Source organism: Pundamilia nyererei, unplaced genomic scaffold, assembly GCF_000239375.1.
Source record: "Pundamilia nyererei isolate P.nyererei 1_Seehausen unplaced genomic scaffold, PunNye1.0 scaffold00175, whole genome shotgun sequence".
NCBI lineage: Eukaryota > Metazoa > Chordata > Actinopteri > Cichliformes > Cichlidae > Pundamilia > Pundamilia nyererei.
In genome coordinates this window covers 498,256-511,168 of record NW_005187576.1, presented here as the reverse complement: position 1 = coordinate 511,168, position 12,913 = coordinate 498,256, and the positions used below count along the sequence as shown (strand labels likewise).

At 42.0% G+C, this 12,913-nt stretch overlaps 1 protein-coding gene across 1 annotated transcript in view; it reads left to right on the top strand.

Annotated features, from left to right (window-relative positions):
- The window catches only part of pdia5 (protein disulfide isomerase family A, member 5), a 72,457-nt gene that overhangs the window by 33,669 nt on the left and 25,875 nt on the right, over positions 1–12,913 (top strand). The window contains exons 7-10 of the mRNA XM_005746245.2: positions 493–560; positions 4,129–4,220; positions 8,657–8,728; positions 10,739–10,875. Of these exons, the coding sequence (XP_005746302.1) occupies positions 493–560; positions 4,129–4,220; positions 8,657–8,728; positions 10,739–10,875 (369 nt within the window). The remainder of the gene's footprint in view (positions 1–492; positions 561–4,128; positions 4,221–8,656; positions 8,729–10,738; positions 10,876–12,913) is intronic.

Genomic DNA, 12,913 nt, shown 5'->3' with positions numbered 1-12,913 from the left:
AATTACTTGCTTTGTTCATTGATCAGTCCATGCAAAACAAAAAAAACTAGTTTCACTTTCTAAGAATATAAACTAGAAATAAAGCAACAGATTATCGCTGTCGCTCTTTGTTTGGCAAAATTGTTCAACAATTAAGCCGCAGCGTCTGTCTGAACGTCAGACCTGCTGATCACTTTGCCAGGATAAGAACAGTCGTTTTTGTTCAGCACGCAGTTAATTGTTGCCTCTTATTGTTGTTCAATAGAAAAGACTTCACATGGATTTTTGTTTTTTTTTGTTTTCCAAGCACTGTGCTCGATTATCCTCAGTGCATCATATCTTTCACAGCAGATAGCATACTGAGAGCTGCTGTTTACCAGGGGGAAAAATCTCCTAGCAGATGATGGAAAATCTTTTGACAGTCGTATAGATTATCATATAGCTGTCAGAGCAGTGTTCCCATTGAGTTCTCTGTAATAACCTCTGCTTCTCTCCTTTGTATTTTGGTTGCAGGGTGCGGCGTTTGTAAGAGAATGCAGCCCATTTTTCAGCAAGCGGCCACGGAGACAAAAGGGAAATATGTAAGTGTGCTAAATCTGCCCCTCAGTCAGTGGGCCCACTGTTGTGTTGCATCACCTGTCTCTGATCTGCAGCCCAGTCATCTTTGATGCTCGCGCATTAAATGAGATGTGTCAGCAGCGAATGTCAGGGATGTGAAATCTGCAAAAGGTACAGACAGACCAAATAAGGCATTTCCTGCAGGTTGTGTTTCCTGCAAAGACGATCTCTCGGGCACAGTACCTGATCAACTTTTGCACCATGTGTTGATTTAGTAGCATAATAACTCAGATGACCTTTAAAAGGCAATTCGAAGGTCCCGATCCTCTCTCTGCTGATTAATTAAGATTTTACCTGTGTTTTGATTGCACAGCAATATGTTTCGAATGATTTTAGCATTTTTAAGCAATGTACAGGAATATGCTGTAGCGGCAGACCGTGTTATGTTTCTTATATGTACATAATTTACATGTTTAGAGTAGTGCTGTTAAAATTACATTCGTTAAAATGACGTTGATGCCATAAGCGCATTAACGCGGCAAATCTCCGTTAGAGAGTTAACGCAGATCGCCCTGTGTGCTAACGTGTTGACGCCGTGCAGCGTTAACGAGCTAACAGAGATTTGCCACGTTAATGTCATTTTAACGAGATTAACGCTGACAGCACTAATTTAGGCCCTGACTACTTTATCCTGTAGTTTTCATCACTGGTGGGAAAGTTTCTTTAGTCTTTTTTTTTTAAATTACTATTTTTAACAGTACTCGTGTCGTTTGCATGAGAAAATATTATCTCATAAACACTTGTCCTTCAAGGATCACATGAAAAGATAATTAACTGCATGTTTGTTTCATCATCAAGCATGCATTCGAGTAGCGAACATTTAAGCCTCTTAGCTGGGAATTGGTACACTGTTTGGGTGTGTGCACGTGTGTGCGAGGCTGAGATAGGGTGAGGGAGTGCGCCTGTACTTCTGTTTATAAGTGAATGCTGAATTGGTGGTCAGCCAAGTCGTATCGCACATTTCTCGCCTCTGTGTCGTGGCACAGGAAGGCACAAAGGTGACGTCTGAAGTTCTGCATCTTGTCAGGGTGAAATAGCTGAAAAAACACAGATTCGTGTGGGGATGTGTTTTGATTGTATTGTTTCAGCTTTTTAGGTTTCTTCTGTGTTCTCTCTCAGTACCGGTTGTGACACATAACATGATTTTGTCAGAGCACCGTCCTTTAAAAGGGAATAAGGCTTAGAGTTTGTCATGACTCATACACATTCCTCTCGCTATTTTTTTTTGCCATGAGCTGTGTTTGGTACAATATTTATTACAGAGGGAACCTGGGATGCTCCAGCTGTTTGATTTATATCAAATAACCTTCTGTACTGGAGAAATATTTTCAGAACTTTTTACTCATAAGCAGTGGAGTTAGGGACTCTCAACCGTGTCAGTGTTGCCAACTGTATCTGGAGCTAATTTTTACTCAGCATATAATTAGAGGTCGTTTTGAAAAACAAAATATTCTCTCGTGTTACATAATGATGTTTTCTATTTTATCCCCAAACAATTTTACATGATAAGATGGAATGCTGTGCAGAAGTCTTGAGCCAGCTCTCATTTCTGTGCATTTTGTTAGGATGTGTGTTCTCTGTCAAAATGATCCCGCACTGCTTCACTAATGTTGAGGTCCAGCCTCTGGGGAGGCCAGTCCGTGATTGACAGTGACCCACTGTGTGTGCTTTTTCTATCCAGGTATGCTTTTACTTCATTGGCAGTGTGTTTGGGATAATTGCCAGTGTTACATGGCTCAAGGGAAGGCTAAACCATGCTGCCATTCAACTAGCTTTTAGTAATGTGAAATATAACAAAGGAGAAAGAGGAACAAAAAGAGCTCGGATCCTTGGCTAAAGCAAACAGAAGAGAGGGACGACCATGAACCAGCCAGTTAGTTGGCTAGAAATGAGAGCTGGCTAGTTCTGGTAAACTAGACGAATAGACACAAAACCACAAACGGCTCAACCCGTGTCTAATAATAAACAAAGCTGTAAGAGCATCGGTGCTGATGGAGGTCAAGACGGCAGTTACAAACCACCATCCTCCACCTTCTTTGGGTTTTTTTTTTTTTTCATCTGGCGAGCCTTCGGCAGCCAATCAGCACTAAGAATAAATTAGATATGTGAGAGAGGAAGTTAATGAGAATGATAATAAAGACAGTAAATAACAAATAACAAATGTTTTTTAAAATATCAACATGATGATCACGGCACTGAGGTCGTGCTGAAAAATGACACTGTTGCTAATCAGGTGCTTTCTAGATCTGGCGGTACTTCATCAAGTTCATGATTTTTTTTTTTCTGGAGCTTTAAACCACGAAGAGCCTCCACTGTGTTCTACAGATGGCTGTAGACACTCACTGTTGAGCCTGTCTACTGACTGACAATGATTTGAAACCAAAACTACTACTTTGGATTCATCACTCCATCAGCCCTGTTGCCACTGATTTTCAGCCTTATCTCCCCGTTGCCTGTTTAATGCTGAAGTGATTCGTAGGTCTGCGCAAAGGCGCTTAACAAAGGAAAAACAACATTCCTCTAAAAGTAGTCTGGTATAAGAATTGGACTGAAAATGAGTGAAAAAGCATCCAATGTCTTAAGAAAACCTTTAGATGATCTGGAGAAACCCTGGAGAAAGCCTGGCTGCTTGGAAGAAAAATAGAAATAAACGAATAGTGGCTCAAGACTAGGGATGGGTATTGTTTAGGTTTTATCCGATACCAGTACCAAACCGGTACTTTTGAAACGGTGCCGGTGCTTAAACGGTGATGAACCGGTGCTTAAAGAATGGAGAACACAAACTTTGTCCAAAAACCTCTCATGTTTAGTTGTTTTCCACTTTTTCTTTGGTCCAGCCAGTACAGCCAGACTTTTGACCGCTTCGCCTTGGGCGTTTTTAATCTGTAGCTCTGCTCTAAAAGAACGTACGTACCTGGGCCCGCCTACTATCCTCGGAAAGGTAAAATGATTGGCTGGAATCCAAAGTGTATTACATCTCAGGAAAAAAAAAAGCACTGAAATAAAGCACCGAAATGTGCGCTGCTTTTCGGTCGGGTTACTACCATTTATGTCAGAACGGATACCAGTACCCATCCCTACTCAAGACTTTCACACAGTATTGTACTTCTAACAGTTAAAGTAATTTTCTGCTATGCTAGACATACCATGCTTAACAGTTCACATTTATCAAGTACACCGAGCGGGATCCTGCACATATTTTCTTTATGTGGGTGTCTAAAATAAATTGTGATTCCTTTTTTAATATAGCTCAGACAAATCACATTCTGTCTTTTCAATTAAAAAGTCAGCAGGAAGTTTATAGCGGTGGTGTTTGATTACGGCCTGCTAATTAACAGTCATTGCACCTGTGTTGTTTCGCAGTTCACACTTGGAGTAATCCGTCTTTGTTCAGTTTGGAGCCCGCCGATGACGACTGACCTGTCTCGATGTTTGATGTTCTTGCTATTTCTTTTCTCTCTCTGCCGTCATTTTTCTTCACATCTTTGATGGCCCATGTCTCATTTTCCCTTTCATATCATTTTTCTTAAGGTCCTAGCAGGAATGAATGTGCACCCAGCTGAGTTCGACGGCCTCAAGCAGGAGTACGGCGTCAAAGGCTACCCAACCTTCTGCTACTTTGAGTGAGTCGAGTCCTCTCATCCGTTTCTTTTTAGGCTTAGTCCCTGACTTCCAAAGCTCAAAACATCAGAGTAGGGCCACTTCAAATAGAAAGTGCAGTCTCTGCCCATTTATACAGCAAGCAGGCGTGATGGCAGCAGACTCGCAGCTTGCAAAGGTGACCCCTTAAGGTTTGCAGTTCTTTCGTGCAGGTGCAAAGGAGAAAGTTTCTGATGAACTTTGGGATCCTCTGGCCTCATCCTTGAAAATGTACACTCACAGGAGGTGGTTGCTACTGTCAGGGAATAAGGAGAACACATGGGTGTTGGTGTATGGTTAGCAGTGAAGTAAAACTGAAGGGATAATTAGTTGCTTGACCAAAAAAAAAAAACAATTCTTGGCATTTAAAGTGTTTAAAGTCCTGCTTGAACATATATTTATTGCCACAGTCACTGAACCACTCTGCAAATAGGCACTAAATCATTCATCTGACGTCACTCTAGGGTACAGAGATATTGGCCACCAGGGATGCAAAGAAGTTTGGGCTTCGGTCTCACTAGATAAATGGCTCTAACTGTGAACTCATGGAGGCCCAGCTTCCACTCTCACAGCCTTCACTTCAGAGGTTTGGGCAAGCTCATGGAGCCCATTGATCTTGAGTTGCAGTTCTTCATCATGTTGACAATGCGTAACAAAAGTAACTGTCTTCCAAAAACGTTACTCTGTGTTGCACTGTGGTGTTTGAACAATCTCCATCAGTCAGTCGCTCATTCCAGGATCTGCACTGTTACCTTCCTCAGGGCAATTTCTTATATCCGTAGCCCCTTTAGGTCCAACACCCTTCACATCCCAGTGGCTATGCCATAGGGTGGGCAGTACTGTGACAATGTATACTGATACAAAGGTGGATGATCATGTTAAACACCAAGAATATGTTTAATATGATCATCTCAGACACAGAGAGAAGCTCCACCTATTTGTTTTATTTTGTTTTGTTTTTTTTGCGAGGAGCTACGGAAGAGAATTAGGGCCACTGGGGAAAAAGTGAGCATGTCTTATTTTTTCTTCTTTTACAGAAATTCTCAAAATTCTCAGATTAAAGTCAGAATTCTGACTTTAATCTGAGAATTTTGACTTTTTCCTCCAAATTATTTTTTCTCAGAATTCTGAGAAACTTCTGACTTTTTTTCTCAGAAATTTTTTCTTTAATCTCAGGATTCTGGAAAAGAAGAAAAAAAAGACGTGCCCACTTTTTTTTTCTTTTTTTTTTTCTAGTGGCCGTAATCCTCTTCCGTAAGGGGCATCCAACCAGGAGAAAATCATCTTAAATGGAGATGAATCACAATGTGTTGTTCAGAGTGCAGGCTCATGATAAGGTTTTGGTTTGTGAATCATGGAAAAACTTCTTTTGTAGAGTCCGAGAATAAAAATGTGGAGCCAGAAAATTAGCATAACGGGTCCACTTAAAGCTAATGTTCAAGCATAACAGAGAAATGTTGCGTTGCCTACTTTGTCTTAATAAAAAAGTGAACTGAGTAATTTAAGGTTTCTTTGGACAATTTCGACAGGGCTTATTTAGTTAATGTGAGATTGTAGTTACCTGTCATTGGAAGGCTTATGATCCCGAAAGTCATTTGCGTATGTAGTAGAGAAGATCTATGACTTTCAAGGGTCATTTGGACTTTAAGCGCTGCTCAAGGGCCAAGTAAAATATTATTAGGCACAAACTCTGATTGCCTAATTCACCGGCTTGCCCTGTAACAATGCACTGCACTGTAACAGTAAGTGAGTAAAGTTTAGCTCTTAAGCTGGACAGCCCTTCATTATTTCAGCCTCCCTGTCTTCACGAACACGGCCCTCTGATGTGAAGCGAGCCGTTGCATTGTTTCACACAGCGCCGTTGTCTATGCAAAGACTGCCTCTGGTCCTAATAAAGGCAGCGTTTTAAATTATTAAAATGGCCGACTAAGTAAATGCTTTTAATATGCTGTAGCAGAGTTTTTTTTGTTATCTTTAACAACACCTTAAGGCCACATGTGACATTGATTTAGCACTCTCTTTTAGGTGTTGGAGAAATGTATGCTGCTGGCAATCTGATAACTTCAGATTACTGCTCAGCGCTAGTGTCCAAATATGAATAGACACACAAAATCACAGCTTGCGGCCACATACGCAGCAGGAATAGAGAGTGTGACTGATAGTGTTTGTTAATGCAGACACCCCCACCCCACCCAGCTGGAGCCTCTCTGCACTGTCCACATATTTACAGTGTTGTTAACTAAGTGCTCCCACGCTGTTCTCTGCTTGTTTTGGGGTTTTTTTAAAAATATGTTTGCATTTTTTTTTTCTTGCAATGCAAATCCAGAAATAGACACCTGGAAGGAAAAGCAGCAAAATTATGTCATGCAGCGAAGGTCAGCTGGGGATCAAGCCCGTAGGCATCGCTGTTTTGTGGGGCACGCCCTAAATATGAGGCTACTGGGGTGCCACCGTGCTCTGCTTCTTTATGTCTCCTGCACTGGCTTTATCATCCCTATTTCCACATTAAACACTCTCTCATTCCAGTCTGGCCTTTTAATTAGACCGGGACTGATTAAGTGCCTCTGTGGTTGGTGTGTGTGTGTGTGTGTGTGTGTGTGTGTGTGTGTGTGTGTGTGTGTGTGTGTGTGTGTGTGTGTGGGCTCTTGCCTTCTTCCTGTTTGTGTGCACTTCTTTCTATCTCGTGTGTGTACTGTGTGTATGCAGGTACTCGGGCATGACCAGCACACTTGTGTGTAGCTGAGCCGGAGCCAGTCCGTTAGCTGCGAGTGCATTAGTGTCAGCACACGGCTAGCTAACGACCATCCGAGCCCATTGGCTTCAGTAATGAGCCCCTCACTGATAAACAGCAGCTAATCACTGCAGGGTAAATCAGCATCAGCACCGTCGGAGTTATCTCTCCATTGCACCCGTTTGCAAGACCAAGTTTTCAAGGTCTTTTAGGTTTTCAGTTACACAGATTAAGAAGGCTTACTCCCCCAGAGTTACAGCACACCTCAAGTTCCTGTCGAATATTCAAACAAAAACCTGGAAGTCTTTCGGCTCCTTTGTCCTTGCCGCGTCCTTTTACGGAAATGCTAGAGACTGTTGGCTAAATGACATTTATTTAAAATTTCCTCTTTTTCTACAAGGTTTCGGTGTACTTTACAGCAGCAGAGATAAAGCAAGTGAATATAGAGTCGGTCATAAATCTCGCTGATTGAATTCCAAGCAGCCACTCTGTGCCGCAGAAGTCGGGTTACTTAAGATGCGAGTTTTAAGCTCCAAATCCACAGAGCGTAATCATGTATCACCTTTTAATAGTGTCCGCTCTGTATTTGGGGAGCTGTAACTGCAGTCGTCACCACCTTCTGTGTTTTCAAAATCACCCTGCCCGGAGCCAGTCACTACCCACATTGATCCTTCGACATTGGGCTGAGCCGCCATGTCCGCTTCCCAGCCTTGGTTTAGTCACGGTGAATGCAGTAGATAAACTCATTGCTATGAAGAAAATCTGCTTAGGTTTTGAATCCGTCTTTCAGACTGTGGGGCTGAAGAGAGGCCTCGAGCTCATTTCAAATGCATTACGTCGGGTCACTTGCATTCCTTATGTGCACTTTTTAAGCTGAACTTCAAGACAGAGAAAAGAAATTTCAATCTTGTTAAAATTTTTGTCAGAGGCGCAGCTCTCTAAAACATCTGGCTTTGAACTGGTTGCGAAAGGCCCGACTCAGCTCTTTGTCAGAGACACTCGGTGCCATCATAACTGTTTTTTTTAAGATCCTGTCGCACATGACCTGGATTACTGCGACACGACTTTTTCAGTCCTGACTGAGATGTTGTTTCAGCCTCATCTAACAAGAACTGCTGATCAAAAGATGCATCTCAGAAAATAAGTCTTTGTTTTCATTTTGACTCAGTTTTAGCTTGAAAAACATCCAAAAACATCCAAAAGTTCAGTATTTGTTCGTTTTTTTTAAAAGAAAAACCTTTGCAAGTTTTATATGTCAGTTTCTTTCCAAATAACTGAAAACAGCACTTATTGAGGCATTATTATCAAGGTAATACCGCATGCATAGAATCAATAAATCTGATATAAACTGCTTAAAAGATTTGCAGACTTTGCCTTAAAATACATTTTTTTCCTCCATCTCATAAGTCCAAAAGCAAAGCATACTGAACACACTGACCATTAGTATTGAGCTGAGCTTTAAGAACTGCTGGTGATGATTTTTAGAAGGCATGTTTTGGGTGGGGTGTGTTTTTAAAATTAAATGCAGTAATGTTGCTGTAATGCAAGTTGTTATGTTTACAAAAAGCATCAAATCACAGACGTCTTTGGCAGTGGTTTTCAAACTCACATTGCCAAGTCGTCATTCTGCCCGTTGCTGAAGTCTGCTTTCAGAGACGATCTGGTTTTCATGCTCCTTTTGTCTCTTAGGAAGGGGAAGTTCCTTCACCACTACGAGAACTACGGCGCCACAGCCAAGGACATCGCAGACTGGTTGAAGAAGTAAGTATGGTCCCTGTCACTTCATCTACTGACGATTTTAAGTAGGACCAAGCAGAGGCTTGAAGACGCCCGGAGGAGTTTTAACTAATAAAAAAGACACGATGAAGCTTCTGAACTCAAGTCTACCTTCTGCCTCTAACAAGTACCCCCCCACCACAAGCACACAAACACATCTTAAATGTCAGGCATCACCTTTTCCTTTTGCTGTGCTCTTTCTCACAAACGCTCTCCTCTCTGCTCACCCTGACTCACCTTGCCACAGTGTCATCAATCTACACCTGCTCCGTTCCTGTCTCATTTTTCTTTCTCACCCTGGCTCACACTCTGCCCGTAACCCCTCCGTCTCTTACTGGCAGGAAAGTCGCAACTGTCCACAGGCCTGCAGCCAGAGGGCACAGAGCAAGGCTTTCACAGCTATCGCAGGAAACGGAGCGAGACTGGCAGGGGATGTACTCCGTGTGCCTCTGGGCTCTTATTAGTAGAACTCACCATCTCCACTCCTAGACTTTGACTAACTTGTTTATTTAGGACTCAGAGACTGATTTAAAAGCAGTGAGCCAGCTGGCTAAAAAGTCTAATTGCAGCTTATATTTGAGTAAAAAGTTTCCGTTACCTGAATATGCACGAAATGACTGAATTAATATATTAAATCTAATTAATTTTAAACTAATCATGTCCTTAAATGTGCTGCACACAACCACCACAGCACGTAGAAGCTAGTCTCCAGGCGCTTCACATAATAAAAGTAAGAGTTTACAGTATTTTAGGGAAGCAGAGTGTGTAAGCACTTGGTGACAGTGGGGAGGAAATCTTTTTAACTCGAGCAGAAGCAGGCTCCAGGAGAGAGTCTGTCTGCCTTCACCAGCGTAGCTGATTTTCACAGGAATATGTTCCATATGGTTTTAAAAAAAAAGAAAGAAAGAAAGTGGAAAAAGCCTCTCCTGCAAGCACCATTACATTTGCAGTTTTTCGTGTCATATTTTTTTTTCTTTTTCTTCATCTGAGATGCTGCACGAAAACGAAAAAAAAGGGGTTTTTGAAGTAAACAGTGCTCAGAGATTTTTCCAGAAGAGTCTATTGTCCTCTTCCTGTAGCACTTTTAGCCGCTGATTTATTTTTCTTTTCTCATTTATCAGTCAAACTTCACATCCTAAATGTTAATGTTGTCATTTTGTTCAGATTCAGCTGTCTCCGATTTTTTTTAATACCCACCTCAGTAGCTTTCTGCGCTCTTTTCTCACTGGACTGAGAAATGCCCTTTGCTGTTTGCACTGACGGGATTCCTACCCCTGCCGTAATGAATACAAGTATTCTGGGGGTTGCAGTCAGAAGCTGTACTGAAGCTACTCTGTTGAATTAGTGAAGCCCCTTCCTTTTGTACGGTCCGCTTTAGTCTCTTGACCTCAGCTTGGTGCGCAGTCTGAATTTGTTCATCGAAAGTGTAGTGTCAAGAATAAAAAAGTGGACACAGAAGGAGAGGTAAGAGTTGGTATCCTTGGCGATTATATCTGAGCAGCAAAAGATGTCGTCTGATAAATCTTAAGTGTTATCACTCCCTGATAAACCTTGATCCAGAGCTTTTTATATATCACAGCTGTGTATTAGATAGTTGCCGTTGCTGGAGGGTTGTTTTTAGCACTCGGTTTTCACTGTTCTGGTGTTGTTAAATATATCAGCCTCGCTGGCTTCAGTGCGCTGGCTCAGGCCAGAGCGTGTAACGATGAGGAAATGCGGCAGAGGAGGGCCGTGTATAACAGTGAGTGTTTATGCTGTAGCCACTCGTTCTTGGAACTGGAGCAGTGTGCTCCACCACACCCACAAAGGTGGGGCTGCTTTTGTCCAGATGTGTGTGCGCGTGTGCGCTTTTGTGACATACTGGGTGGAGTGTGGGCTGCAGCTGTGTCTGATTATATTTAATTTTTCTTTACACAGATTACACATAAGCTGGACTGTCTCTGCTTTTCCGTCTCACCTCTGTTGCCCTTGTTGTCCCCCCCCTTCCTGTTTTAGTCCTCAGCCCCCCCAGCCGAAGACCCCTGAAGTCCCCTGGTCAGAGACAGACTCTGCAGTCTTCCACCTGTCCGATGAGTCCTTTGACAGCTTCCTGGAGGAACATCCTGCTGCCCTGGTCATGTTTTACGCCCCTTGTGAGTAAAAGAGCAAAAGAGCACGGTCTATATTTATCAACTGCTACACGTAAAATATTGTTATGTAAATGATGCACTTTTTCCCCACTAAGAGCCGTTTTAAATTTAAGCGAGGTCCAGAGTTCTTTTAAACTGGTTGAGGGTGATGTAATCGCTCGTGTTACAACTGGGGGTTCGTAAAAGTTACTTCAGCACTCGCACTCAGTGAAGCACTTTTTCTTTCTTTTTGGTGCTCTCTTTCACTCAGTGTTTGATCAGTATTGGACCAACAGTTAATTATAGCGTTTATACGATGGAAAAACTTTTTTGTTTGTTTGTTGTTGTTTTTTTTTGGCCCAAAGCCAGAACCCAAAGAAGTTAAATATTTCACACTTTTAGCCGTCGGGACGATAGATCCGCCTCGCTTCGAGCTGGTGTGTTAGGGCAGCTGTCTCTCACTTGCTGCAGAGATGCACCCTGGGTATAGACAGAGTGGCAGAGGGAATTAACCGTTAAGCACTGCGGTTACACTCGACTACCTTCAATTCTGACGATACGCTTTGCCAGAAAAGTTTTTCGCTTGTAAAGGGCAAACATGAGCAGTCTGTCAAAACATCTAGCAAAAAGTCCAACGGACACAAAGGCACAGTTGTCAGAGGGCTAGCTTGCGTTTCCTTTCTCGTTGCTATAGTTACTGTAGGATGTGTATGCTAAACAGCCCAGAGCAGCCCAAACCTTGTTTACTGATTTTACAAACGTAGGTTAACGATTAAAAATAACCACAATAAGTAATCTAAGTTGAAGTAATCTAACGAAAGTAATCTTCCTGCGCAGTAAGGTCAGACGCGCAGATTTAATCTGCCCTGACAAACAGCTAACTCCCATTCTCACTGTTTCTCATGAAAATGTAACAAAATATCAACACTTGGGAGAAAGAGCATACATATGGACACATTCCACATTTGACATTAAGGAAAATAAGAAGCTTTGTAAAGCGTGTGGATTTTAACATTTTATAGTTTAGTCTACTATAATCATTTCATAGTTATGCGGTGGCTCTGAGAGGCTAAACGGACTGCAAATTAAGAAAACACCAGCAATAAGAAAAATGCTGCGAAAGCACACAAAACACAACGGAAATGAGAAAAACGGAAACAGGAGAAAAAAAACCAAAAACGGAAATAGGAAAAAACATATTTCCAAAAGCACAAGGGAATTGTTTCTGGGGAGACAATAACCTGACGGACCAGTTGCAGGAACCAAAATATGCTAAGAATTGCGCTGGGAGACAGTGAAGTGGAGGATCTATCATTTTTGTGAGGAAAGAACAGATGAGAGGTCAGTGTGTTAGCCTGACTATTAGCCTAAAAATCCAGTAGTATATGAATCATGAGATTAAAACACACTTACCTAGCATGTTTTGGTTCCTGGAACTGGGCCGTCAGGTTATTGTCTCCCCCTTTTGCAGTGTTTTTCTTATTGCTGGTGTTTTCTTAAGTTGCAATCCGTTTGGCCTCTCAGGGCCACCGTATACTTAGTTGATTAAAACTGAAGTAATTCAAACTGAAACTAAATGACATTTTACACTAAAGCCTCAGTCCAAGCTAACTCTGCACTCATAGTCGCTTAAAGTCACTGAATGTCATTGACTTTCTCTAGTCTTGGGTCGCCCCGTTCCTGCTAGCTGTTAGCTGCTTTCTTTATGGTTTCCCTTTATGGGGGTTTGTTAAAGTACTGAATTGATAAAAATGATACGAGTCAGAGTAGAAGAACCAGTAAAATCTTCACAAAATCCCCATCTCAGTGGAAACTAGTAACATTTGTAGGAAGGGTCGTTGTTGAGGCTGTTATTGAATGTGGTCCCATGAAAAGATGGAGTTTAGGTTCAAAATCACTTACAAAGCCCATGATGGTCGTAGTGAAGGAATCGTTAATGTAATCAAGTCAGATAATGCAGCACATGTGGTACTTGTATATATTAATACATGGAGCGAATGATTTCAGCAGCCTGTCAGAGGAGCTCCTCATTCCTTCCTGCACTGGATAACATTGTGCTCTC